The 12270-nt window shown below is 44.9% G+C and overlaps 1 protein-coding gene across 2 annotated transcripts in view; it reads right to left on the bottom strand.

Annotated features, from left to right (window-relative positions):
• Positions 1–12270, bottom strand: part of LOC139584703 (solute carrier organic anion transporter family member 3A1-like) — a 58700-nt gene that overhangs the window by 2050 nt on the left and 44380 nt on the right. The window contains exons 3-9 of one of the 2 annotated variants that reach the window (XM_071416842.1): positions 11006–11104; positions 10405–10692; positions 4630–4794; positions 4257–4455; positions 1175–1340; positions 313–485; positions 107–171 (exon numbers count right to left, since the gene is read on the bottom strand). In XM_071416842.1, the coding sequence (XP_071272943.1) occupies positions 107–171; positions 313–485; positions 1175–1340; positions 4257–4455; positions 4630–4794; positions 10405–10692; positions 11006–11104 (1155 nt within the window). The remainder of the gene's footprint in view (positions 1–106; positions 172–312; positions 486–1174; positions 1341–4256; positions 4456–4629; positions 4795–10404; positions 10693–11005; positions 11105–12270) is intronic. The other variant, XM_071416843.1, reaches the window with a different exon arrangement.

Here is a 12270-nt window from a genome sequence, read left to right as displayed (position 1 = left end):
ACAAACTGTAGCATCTGAAACCCCAGTATGTTTGATTTATAAACAAAGTAATGTAACAGTGCAACCTGACTAGTTCAGATGTAAGTGTAATGGTACTATAACTTACCAAGTAGTCGCAGCAAGAGAAACAAAACTCCAAGAGCATATGATTTCAGCTCAGGGCTCACAGTCCTAGGAAGAGAAGGAGAAACAGTATTTGTTACACACAGGAAAGAGAAAGATATCTGAGTAAAGTAAACCCTCTCTACGTTTTGACTGGGTTCTATTGGGCATGTTATGGCATGGTGTTAAGGTGAATTCCAGTGGTGTTACCTAATGAGGATGATGACGGAGGGTGTCTGAGCCATGGAGCCGATCATACAGCAGGCACAGATGACACAGAGGAAGGTGAGGAAGGCCTCCTGGCAGCCTGGACTGGGACACTTCCCTGGGACAGCTGTGGCCATCTCACTGTCACTGGATATACATGTACACCCTGTCAAATTCTGAAGACAAGAGAATAGGTATTTCAGCATTAGTATTACTTTATGTGACAACAAGCCAAATGAACACAGATACAACACGGCATTCTCACATCTCTTCTCATATGTAGGTTGTTGGGGAAATGTAAAATTACGAATGGTGGCGACTCTGTTTGTGCAGTGATAATAACAATCCAGAGATTTCATATGTAGAAAGGTCACTGCTCTGACTACACACAGTAACACAGAGAAAATACCTATGATTCATAAAAGTGAGAGGAGTGTGATAAAGAACATTCATCCACAGCTTGCTTGTCACAGCATGTGGCGAAGCATCTAAATACAGAGTAACTTGTAACGATGAAGACCATCTAGATGTAGGATCTCTAGATGCAACATTGCCATTGAAAAGCTATGGATTTGTCACAGTTTGATGTGCATGAAGGCCATGATGGAAGTCACTTTGGTTTAATTAAGGGTAACATAACATCAGGGTATCTGTATGGTACATGGGAGCATTGGAGACAACATATTGTACTGGTCCACCGTTGCTCATAAGACAGAACATTGTGTCCTTTCCAGGGATTCTATTTCTATGATGGCTGCTCTGTTCTTTAATGATCTAGCATTTGGGCTGTGGTGAATGCCTCTATCTATCACAGGACATAATGGGATGCAGAGCGATGAGGGTGGAAGGCTTCCAGGGTAATGACCTGAGCCGGAGGGGGGATGCCTGTGCTCACTGTTGTAGTGCAGCCTGCAAAGCAGGAGGACAGGTAGGTGACTCCGTTGGAGCCGCACACTGGGCTGACTGAGGAGGTGTAGCAGTTACAGTTACTCATGCAGGGGACCTCTGGTTTCTCGCCCACCCGCAGTGTCCTGGAGAGAGAGGGAGAGAAAGAAAGAGAAGCGAGAGAGATACAAACAGCTGTTCAGACTATACTGTGTACATATAGGAATGCTACTATGTCCCTAAATAAACAAGTTAAACAGTGCAAAGCACATTTCCAGTTGGTGAGTGTAGGGTAAGTTGAGCCAAATCTGTTTCTAGGAAATCATAGACAAATGAATCATTTGACCAAATATTTAGAAAGGGGTCATAATTTCATGGAGTTTGTGAAGGAAGAAACCACAAGGACAAATTGGTAAGCAAGTTAAGTCCAAAAAACAGATTTTCACAAAGTCAAATACATTTTTTGTGTTAGATTGTTCTATAAATCAGTTGGGGTCTCTATAAGCTTCAATATGAGGTCCTAACCCTAGCATGAAAGTGCATCCTTGTAGCTGTGTTGTAATATAATATAGTCAAAATGTTTGCCTTTGGGTAAATTGAGCCAAAGGCCATGGGCTAAGTTGAGCCAATGGTTGAGCAGATGGCAAGTTGAGCAAATTGAAGTGTTTTCTTCCCAGGCGTAATGCAAGGCATTATGAAATGAGTTGCAAAATGAATAGGAAATATAGTCAAGATGTTGACAAGGTTATAAATAATGATTTTTAATTGAAATAATAATTTGTGTCCTTCAAACTTTGCTTTCATCAAAGAATCCTCCATTTGCAGCAATTACAGCCCTGCAGACCTTTGGCATTCTGGTTGTCAATTTGTTGAGATAATCTGAAGAGATTTCACCCCATGCTTCCTGAAGCACCTCCCACAAGTTGGATTGGCTTGATGGGCACTTCTTACGTACCATACGGTCTAGCTGCTCACACAACAACTCAATAGGGTTGAGATCCGGTGACTGTGTTAGCTGGCCACTCCATTATAGACAGAATACCAGCTGACTGCTTCTTCCCTAAATAGTTCTTGCATAGTTTGGAGCTGTGCTTTGGGTCATTGTCCTGTTTTAGGAGGAAATTGGCTCCAATTAAGCGCCGTCCACAGGGTATGGCATGGCGTTTCAAAATGGAGTGATAGCCTTCCTTCTTCAAGACCCCTTTTACCCTGTACAAATCTTCCACTTTACCACCACCAAAGCACCCACAGACCATCACATAGCTTCCACCATGCTTGACAGATGGCGTCAGGTACTCCTCCAGCATCTTAAATTTTTTTCTGCGTCACACGAATGTTCTTCTTTGTGATCCGAACACAATGCATAGTCCGGGTAGCCATTTGATTAGCTCTTCAGTAGTCTTATGGCTTGTGGGTATAAGCTGTTTAGAAGCCTCTTGGTCCTAGACTTGGCGATCCGGTACCGCTTGCCATGCGGTAGCAGAGAGAACAGTCTATGACTGGGGTGGCTGGAGTCTGACAATTTTTCAGTCCTCCTTTTCCTGTAGTCAACAATTATCTCCTTTGTCTTGATTACGTTGAGGGATAGGTTGTTATTCTGGCACCACCCGGCTAGGTCTCTGACCTCCTCCCTATAGGCTGTCTCATCGTTGTCAGTGATCAGGCCTACCACTGTTGTGTCGTCTGCAAACTTAATGATGCTGTTGGAGTCGTGCCTGGCCATGCAGACGTGGGTGAATAGGGAGTACAGAAGGGGACTGAGCATGCACCCCTGAGGGGCTCCAGTGTTGAGGATCAGCGTGGCAGATGTGTTGTTTCCTACCCCTACCACCTGGGGGGGCCCGTCAGGAAGTCCAGGATCCAGTTGCAGAGGGAAGTGTTTAGTCCCAGGATCCTTAGCTTAGTGATGAGCTATGAGGGCACTATGGTGTTGAACGTAGTCAATGAATAGCATTCTCACGTAGGTGTTCCTTTTGTCCAGGTGGGAAAGGGCAGTGTGGAGTGCAATAGAGATTGTATCATCTGTTGATCTGTTTGAGCGAGAATACAAATTGGAGTGGGTCTAGGGTTTCTGGGATAATGGTGTTAATGTGAGCCATGACCAGCCTTTCAAAGCACTTCATGGTTACGGATGTGAGTATTACGGGTCTGTAGTCATTTAGGCAGGTTACCTTAGTGTTCTTGGGCACAGGGACTATGGTGGTCTGCTTGAAACATGTTGGCATTACAGACTCAATCAGGGACATGTTGAAAATGTCAGTGAAGACACCTGCCAGTTGGTCAGCACATGCCCGAATCACACGTCCTGGTAATATGTCTGGCCCAGCGGCCTTGTAAATGTTGGCCTGGTTAAAGGTCTTACTCACGTCGGCTAGGGAGAGCGTGATCACACAGTTGTCCAGAACAGCTGATGCTTTCATGCATGCCTCAGTGTTGCTTGCCTCGAAGTGAGCATAGAAGTGATTTAGCTCGTCTGGTAGGCTTGTGTCACTGGGCAGCTCGCGACTGTGCTTCCCTTTGTAGTCTGTAATAGTTTGCAGGCCCTGCCACATCCGATGAGCGTCGGAGCCGGTGTAGTACGATTCAATCTTAGTCCTGTATTGGCACTTTGCCTGTTTGATGGTTCGTCTGAGGGCGTAGCGGGATTTCTTATAAGCGTCCGGGTTAGAGTCCCGCTCCTTGAAAGCGGCAGCTCTAGCCTTTAGCTCAGTGTGGATGTTGCCTGTAATCCATGGTTTCTGGTTGGGGTATGTACGTACAGTCACTGTGGGGACGACGTCATCGATGCACTTATTGATGAAGCCAATGACTGATGTGGTGCGGAGTCAATCACCACCTTCCGGAGACACCTGAAACCCCACCTCTTTAAGGAATACCTAGGATAGGATAAAGTAATCCTTCTAACCCCCCCCCCCCCTTAAAAGAGTTAGATGCACTATTGTAAAGTGGTTGTTCCACTGGATATCATAAGGTGAATGCACCAATTTGTAAGTCGCTCTGGATAAGAGCGTCTGCTAAATGACTTAAATGTAATGTAAAATGTATGTACAGGCTGTTCTTACTCGTTGCCATAGGGGACGGTCACCCCAGCGACAGGCCCTGTGTCACAGCCAAGGAAGAGGAAGGAGACGTAGCAGGCGGTGGAGATCAGGTTGACCAGCATGGCCATGCGAATGGCCCCCAGGGCTGAGAGGTTCAGCTTCTTGACCAGAAGCCCCCCCAGGAATATCCCCAGACAAGCACAGGGGATGGCCGTCATACCTGGAGAGAGTTAATACCACCAGGTTAAGCTAATCTCCTTCTCATATACTGCACTGATGCTTCTCATTGTACTGCTCTCTGTCTACTGTGTGGCACCAGGGGGTCTGGGGCTGTATGTATGTATGTGTATGTGAGAGAGAATGTGTGTGTGTTGTGCATGTGCATGCCACTCACCTAGTAGTTGATTGGCTGAAGAGGTTGTGAGGTTAAACTGCTGCTCCAGGTACTTCCCCAGGAAGGCAGCGAAGCCAGCCACTACACCAATCTCCATACAGGCAGCCAGCGTGATGCAGGTATACACTGGGTTGGACAGGAGGTGCTTGGTCACTTTAGGGATCACTGAAAAGAGAAGATCCTTAATATCAAAGCATCACATGGACACAGACATCTCTCTCTTGCTATAAATAAAAATCTGCCAGTTACACTAAACTGGTGTAAGGTTAATATAAAAATCTGAAAACATTTTGTAATTTGTATGTAGAATGTATTTTATTCTTTCCTCATAACTAGTAAAAAGCTACATAATTTCAGCAGAAGCAGAGGATTTAATTCCCTTGCTTTCTTTTCTCATAACAGACAACATATATCGTACACTACCCCAGATGACTTATCAGACATAACAGTCCAGACTTTACAAAACAGAATCTGGAACTGTGTTTTTCAAATCGCAGTTTTGAGAATAAACATTTTCATAAAATAAAATAATCCTACAGCAATGGGAAATGTGAATTATTATGTGGATTATAATTTATTTTAAAAAGTTGTGAGGGTAGATACATTTTTCGTTAGGGCAAATCAAGTCTGACATTTTTAAGTGGAAATTACTAACCTTAGAAGCCTTTAAAAACCTTGAATATACTACAAGTTTGCATAAAATTCGCAGCAAAAAAAGTGATCAAATTAAGATCCTACATTTGCACCTACAATTGAAGTCGGAAGTTTACATACACCTTAGCCAAATATGGCACAATCTCCGTGGCGGAGATCTTTGAGGGCCATACTCGGCCTTGTCTCAGGATGGTAAGTTGGTGGTTGAAGATATCCCTCTAGTGGTGTGGGGGCTGTGCTTTGGCAAAGTGGGTGGGGTTATGTCCTGCCTGTTTGCACCTGTCCGGGGGTATCGTCGGACGGGGCCACAGTGTCTCCCAACCCCTCCTGTCTCAGCCTCCAGTATTTATGCTGCAGTTTATGTGTCGGGGGGCTAGGGTCAGTCTGTTATATCTGGAGTATTTATCCTGTCTTATCCGGTGTCCTGTGTGAATTTAAGTATGCTCTCTCTAATTCTCTCTTTCTCTCTGAACCCTAGGACCATGCCTCAGGACAACCTGGCCTGATGACTCCTTGCTGTCCCCAGTCCACCTGGCCGTGCTGCTGCTCCAGTTTCAACTGTTCTGCCTGCGGCTATGGAACCCTGACCTGTTCACCGGACGTGCTACCTTGTCCCAGACCTGCTGTTTTCAACTCTCTAGAGACAGCAGGTGTGGTAGAGACACTCTGAATGATCGGCTATGAAAACCAACTGACATTTACTCCTGAGGTGCTGACCTGTTGCACCCTCGGCAACCACTGTGATTATCATTATTTGACCCGGCTGGTCATCTTTGAACATTTGAACATCTTGGCCATGTTCTGTTATAATCTCCACCCGGCACAGCCAGAAGAGGACTGGCCACCCCTCATAGCCTGGTTCCTCTCTAGGTTTCTTCCTAGGTTTTGGCCTTTCTAGGGAGTTTTCCCTAGCCACTGTGCTTTTACACCTGCATTGTTTGGGGTTGTAGGCTAGGTTTCTGTACAGCACTTTGTGACATCAGCTGATGTAAGGGCTTTATAAATAAATTTGATTTGAAATACATTTCAACGCAGTTTTTCTACTTAGTTTATTAATACTTCTGATCCACTGGAATTGTGATACAGTTTGTAAACAATTGTTGAAAAAATGACTTGTGTCATGCACAAGGTAGATGTCCTAACCGACTTTCCAAAACTATAGTTTGTTAACAAGAAATTTGTGGAGTGATTGAAAAATGAGCTTTAATGACTCCAACCTAAGTGTATGTAAACTTCCGACTTCAACTGTACCTACCTCAATTACCTCATAGCCCTACAAATCAACTCGGTACTGGTAACCAGTGTATATGGACAAGTTGTCCTTTTCAACATTTTTCTCTCTGCATTGTTGGGAAGGGCCCGTAAGTAAGCATGTCACTGTTAGAATGGAATTAAGAAATATATAAATATTAGGATGAGCAATGTCGGAATGGCATTGACTAAAATACAGTAGAATACAGCATATACAGTGGGGAGAACAAGTATTTGATACACTGCCGCTTTTGCAGGTTTTCCTACTTACAAAGCATGTAGAGGTCTGTAATTTTTATCATAGGTACACTTCAACTGTGAGAGACGGAATCTAAAACAAAAATTCAGAAAATCACATTGTATGATTTTTAAGTAATTAATTTGCATTTTATTGCATGACATAAGTATTTGATACATCAGAAAAGCAGAACTTAATATTTGGTACAGAAACCTTTGTTTGCAATTACAGAGATCATACGTTTCCTGTAGTTCTTGACCAGGTTTGCACACACTGCAGCAGGGATTTTGGCCCACTCCTCCATACAGACCTTCTCCAGATCCTTCAGGTTTCGGGGCTGTCGCTGGGCAATACGGACTTTCAGCTCCCTCCAAAGATTTTCTATTGGGTTCAGGTCTGGAGACTGGCTAGGCCACTCCAGGACCTTGAGATGCTTCTTACGGAGCCACTCCTTAGTTGCCCTGGCTGTGTGTTTCGGGTCGTTGTCATGCTGGAAGACCCAGCCACAACCCATCTTCAATGCTCTTACTGAGGGAAGGAGGTTGTTGGCCAAGATCTCGCTATACATGGCCCCATCCATCCTCCCCTCAATACGGTGCAGTCGTCCTGTCCCCTTTGCAGAAAAGCATCCCCAAAGAATGATGTTTCCACCTCCATGCTTCACGGTTGGGATGCTGTTCTTGGGGTTGTACTCATCCTTCTTCTTCCTCCAAACACGGCGAGTAGCGTTTAGACCAAAAAGCTCTATTTTTGTCTCATCAGACCACATGACCTTCTCCCATTCCTCCTCTGGATCATCCATATGGTCATTGGCAAACTTCAGACGGGCCTGGACATACGCTGGCTTGAGCAGGGGGACCTTGCGTGCGCTGCAGGATTTTAATCCATGACGGCGTAGTGTGTCACTAATGGTTTTCTTTGAGACTGTGGTCCCAGCTCTCTTCAGGTCATTGACCGGGTCCTGCCGTGTAGTTCTGGGCTGATCCCTCACCTTCCTCATGATCATTGATGCCCCACGAGGTGAGATCTTGCATGGAGCCCCAGACCGAGGGTGATTGACCGTCATCTTGAACTTCTTCCATTTTCTAATAATTGCGCCAACAGTTGTTGCCTTCTCACTAAGCTGCTTGCCTATTGTCCTGTAGCCCATCCCAGCCTTGTGCAGGTCTACAATTTTATCCCTGATGTCCTTACACAGCTCTCTGATCTTGTCCATTGTGGAGAGGTTGGAGTCTGTTTGATTGAGTGTGTGGACAGGTGTCTTTTATACAGGTAACGAGTTCAAACAGGTGCAGTTAATACAGGTAATGAGTGGAGAACAGGAGGGCTTCTTAAAGAAAAACTAACAGGTCTGTGAGAGCCGGAATTCTTACTGGTTGGTAGGTGATCAAATACTTATGTCATGCAATAAAATGCAATAAAATGCAAATTAATTACTTAAAAATCATACAATGTGATTTTCTGAATTTTTGTTTTAGATTCCGTCTCTCACAGTTGAAGTGTACCTATGATAAAAATTACAGACCTCTACATGCTTTGTAAGTAGGAAAACCTGCAAAAGCGGCAGTGTATCAAATACTTGTTCTCCCCACTGTACATATGAAATGAGTAAAGCAGTATGTAAACATTATTAAAGTGACCAGTGATTCCATTTCTATGTACATAGGGCAGCAGCCTCTAAGGTGCAGTGTTGAGTAACTGGGTGGTAGCTGGCTAGTGATGGCTATTTAACAGTCTGACAGCCATGAGATAGAAGCTGTTTTTCAGTCTCTCAGTCCCAGCTTTGATGCACCTGCACTGACCTCACCTTCTGGATGATAGCGGGATGAACAGGCCGTGGCTCGGGTGGTTGATGTCCTTGATGATCTTTTTGGCCTTCCTGTGACATTGGGTGCTGTAAGTGTCCTGGAGCGCAGGCAGAATGCTCCAGGTGATGCGTTGGGCATACCGCATCACCCTCTGGAGAGCCCTGCGGTTGCGGGCGGTGCAGTTGCCGTACCAGGTGGTGATACAGCCTGACAGGATGCTTTCAATTGTGCATCTGTAAACCTCCTGAGGTTGAAGAGGCGCTGTTGTGCCTTCTTCACCACACTGTCTGTGTGGGTGGACCATTTCAAATTGTCAGTGATGTGTACTCCAAGGAACTTGAAGCATTTCACCTTCTCCACTGCGGTCCCGTCGATGTGGATAGAGGCGTGCTCCCTCTGCTGTCTCCTGAAGTCCACGATCAGCTCCTTCATTTTGTTGACGTTGAGGGAGAGGTTATTTTCCTGGCACCACTCCACTAGGGCACTCACCTCCTCCATGTAGGCTGTCTCGTCATTGTTGGTAATCAGGTCTACAACTGTTGTGTCATCTGCAAACTTGACGCGGCCCATCAGGAAGTCCAGGACCCAGTTGCACAGGACAGGGTTCAGACCCAGGGCCCTGAGCTTGATGATACGCTTGGAGGGTACTATGGTGTTGAAGGCTCAGCTATAGTCAATGAACAGCATTCTTACATAGGTATTGCTCTTGTCCAGATGGCATAGGGCAGTGTACAGTGCGATGGCGATTGCATCGTTTGTGGATCTATTGGGGCGGTAAGCAAATTGAAGTGGGTCTAGGGTAACAGGTAAGGTGGAGGTGATATGATCCTTAACTAGCCTCTTAAAGCATTTCATGATGACAGAAGTTAGTGCTACGGGGCAATAGTCATTTCTTTGGTACAGAAACAATGGTGGACGTCTTGAAGCAAGTGGGGACAGCAGACTGGGATAGGGAGAGATTGAATATGTCCGTAAACACTCCAGCCAGCTGGTCTGCGGATGCTCTGAGGACGCGGCTAGGGATGACGTCTGGGCCGCAGACTTTCGAGGGTTAACACGCTTAAACATCTTACTCACGTCGGCCACAGAGAGCTAGAGCCCACAGTCCTTGAATGCTGCCATCTATCCACTGTTTCTAGTTTGGGTAGGTGTTAATAGTCACAGTGGGAACAACATCCCCAATACACTTCCTGATGAACTCAGTCACTGTGTCCGTGTATACGTCAGTGTTATTCTCAGAGAATACCCAGAACATATCCCAGTCCGCATGGTCAAAATAATCTTGAAGAATGGATTCCGATTGGTCAGACCAACGTTGAATAGACCTTAGCATGGGTACTTCCTGTTTGAATTTCTGCCTATAGGAAGGGACGAGCAGGATGGAGTCGTGATCTGATTTGCCGAAGGGAGGGTGGGGGCAGGCCTTGTAGCCATCCCGGAAGGGGGAGTCACAATGGTCGAGAGTTTTTGATGCGCGAGTACTTCAGACAATGTTTTGATAGAACTTCAGTAATGTTTTCCTCAAATTTGCTTTGTTAAAATCCTCAGCAACAATAAATGCTGCCTCAGGATATGTGGTTTCCAGTTTGCACTAAGTTCAGTGTAGTTCCTTGAGGGCCGTCGTGGTATCGGCTTGAGGGGGAATATACTCTTGGGAGGTTATACGGTCAGCATTTGATTTTGAGGTACTCTAACAAATCATGGTGGGATACAGATGGAGAACAAGTGATGTGCTACACTATATACAATACATAACAAGTGTTAATTTAACTGAACAAATACTAAATGCAATATAAAGGGACAGAAAAAAAATTCCCCCCTCACCTCTGAGCTGCTGAAAGCAGGTGGGGCCGTTGACAGGCTCATGGTTATTGTGTACGACCCCGTTGCTTGACTTGGGCATCTCATTATAGTCCAGGGGCAGAGAGGTAGAGGGGAGCATGGCCTGCTCACTCTCCCCTCCACCGTCCCTGTCCTTCTCTCGGTCTGACAGGGTTTGGGGGAAGCCAAACATGAAGAGGGATGAGAAGAAGAGCAAGGCACCACACAGGAGGAAGCCCCCCCACCAGGCTCCGATCCACCGAGGGTCATCAGAAGTGATGTCCAGCTTACCTGTGCAGACAGAACACTTTTATCAGACTAAATATTGAGAGGAAAACATTTGCCTCTTGACTTATATTCAACTACTGAGGAATTCCAATGTTAGATTCTAGAGGGAGAGTGTTAATTTAACAATTAGATTATAGGCTCATAATTCAATCATAATACTATAATGTTAATAAACCAAATTAACATTATTTTGGCTTACCTTGAATAACAAAGTACTTAGCTCTAATTATGTGTTGCTAGGTTAATGGACTTCTTAATTGCTTTTCCATAGAACAGTGTTGGGATTGATGTGAGGTTGTATTTCCCAGTAACTCACTGGTGTCGATGAAGAGGAAGTCCACATAGAACTTGGTGCAGAGGGACCCCAGGAGGAAACCACAAGCAGGCCCAAACACCAAAGTAGAGAAGACGATCCCTGGAATGACATGGAGACAAGTAGAGAGATAAGGCTTTATAGTAGTACAGTAGACAACATGTTATCCATCTCATGGATGAAATGTAACAATTCTAAACTCAACCACAAGGTGGTGAACCATGTTCACTAATCCGTGGCTTTTTCCAGAGGGCAGTATGGGGCAAGCTTTATAATGCAGAGGGCCGTAACCAAGGGACTATTTCATTGTAAGGACAAATCTTGTAAAAAAAAAAAAAAGCACAACCATGAAAATCTTTCAAACATGTCACTGAAGCAGAGCAAAAATGTTGTGGTATATTTCTCAAACATGGGATTTTTAAAAGCATGGGATTTCTTAAAAATGTGTAAAAATATCATAAAATGTACAAAATCAAATGAATGCTATGTAAATAATTACGCCCCCAAAAATGCGCCAGAGTCAAGGAAACTGTATTGAACTGCACTTAAACATGTGTATCACCTCTGATCCCAACCAGACAGATTTTGACAATCATCAACCCACTGATGCCATACAATAATGAGAGAAATTATTGTTGCTCATACTGTACATATCGAAGAAAAAAAAATACTTGATATAAAAGAGACCTACTATAAAACAGTCAAAATCTACAAACTGCCCAGCTCTAATAGTGTGGCCAGCTGGAGCAGGACTGTGGGACCACACATCCTCATTAAAGTGTTATCTGTCAGAGAGTGGGTGAGAGCCTGGCACACGGAGTCAGACAGACAGAGGTGGACAAAGAGCCAGCGCTCATGAGGACCTGGGAGGCTTTATTTGGTCACCTAATCTCCTTTCGACACATTGTCTCATTTAATGTAAACTGATTCATTGAAAGTGGAAACAAAACATCACATTTGAATGTGTTAGTGAGCCAGGCATTGGATATTATGGATAACGTGTGTTAAAGCAGTAAGCAGCTCCTGGACCAACTGACACTCCCCAGAGCCTCTGGCTGAAGCTCAGGCCAGTCAGGTCTTGTGTTGTGGAGGCTCAGAGCCCATGGCCATGTTATTACTGAAATAAAATGACACTTAGCGTAACACTGAGCTTTGGCAGGTGCTGTTTGAAACGCCTGATGGGCAGACAGACAATGGGAGGAGGTTCGACAGGCAGCACTTCACCCAACACAAGTTCATTCACAGCCAAAAAAAACACAGATACTGTA

Source organism: Salvelinus alpinus, chromosome 9, assembly GCF_045679555.1.
Source record: "Salvelinus alpinus chromosome 9, SLU_Salpinus.1, whole genome shotgun sequence".
NCBI lineage: Eukaryota > Metazoa > Chordata > Actinopteri > Salmoniformes > Salmonidae > Salvelinus > Salvelinus alpinus.
This window is presented reverse-complemented; position numbering and strand designations above follow the sequence as displayed.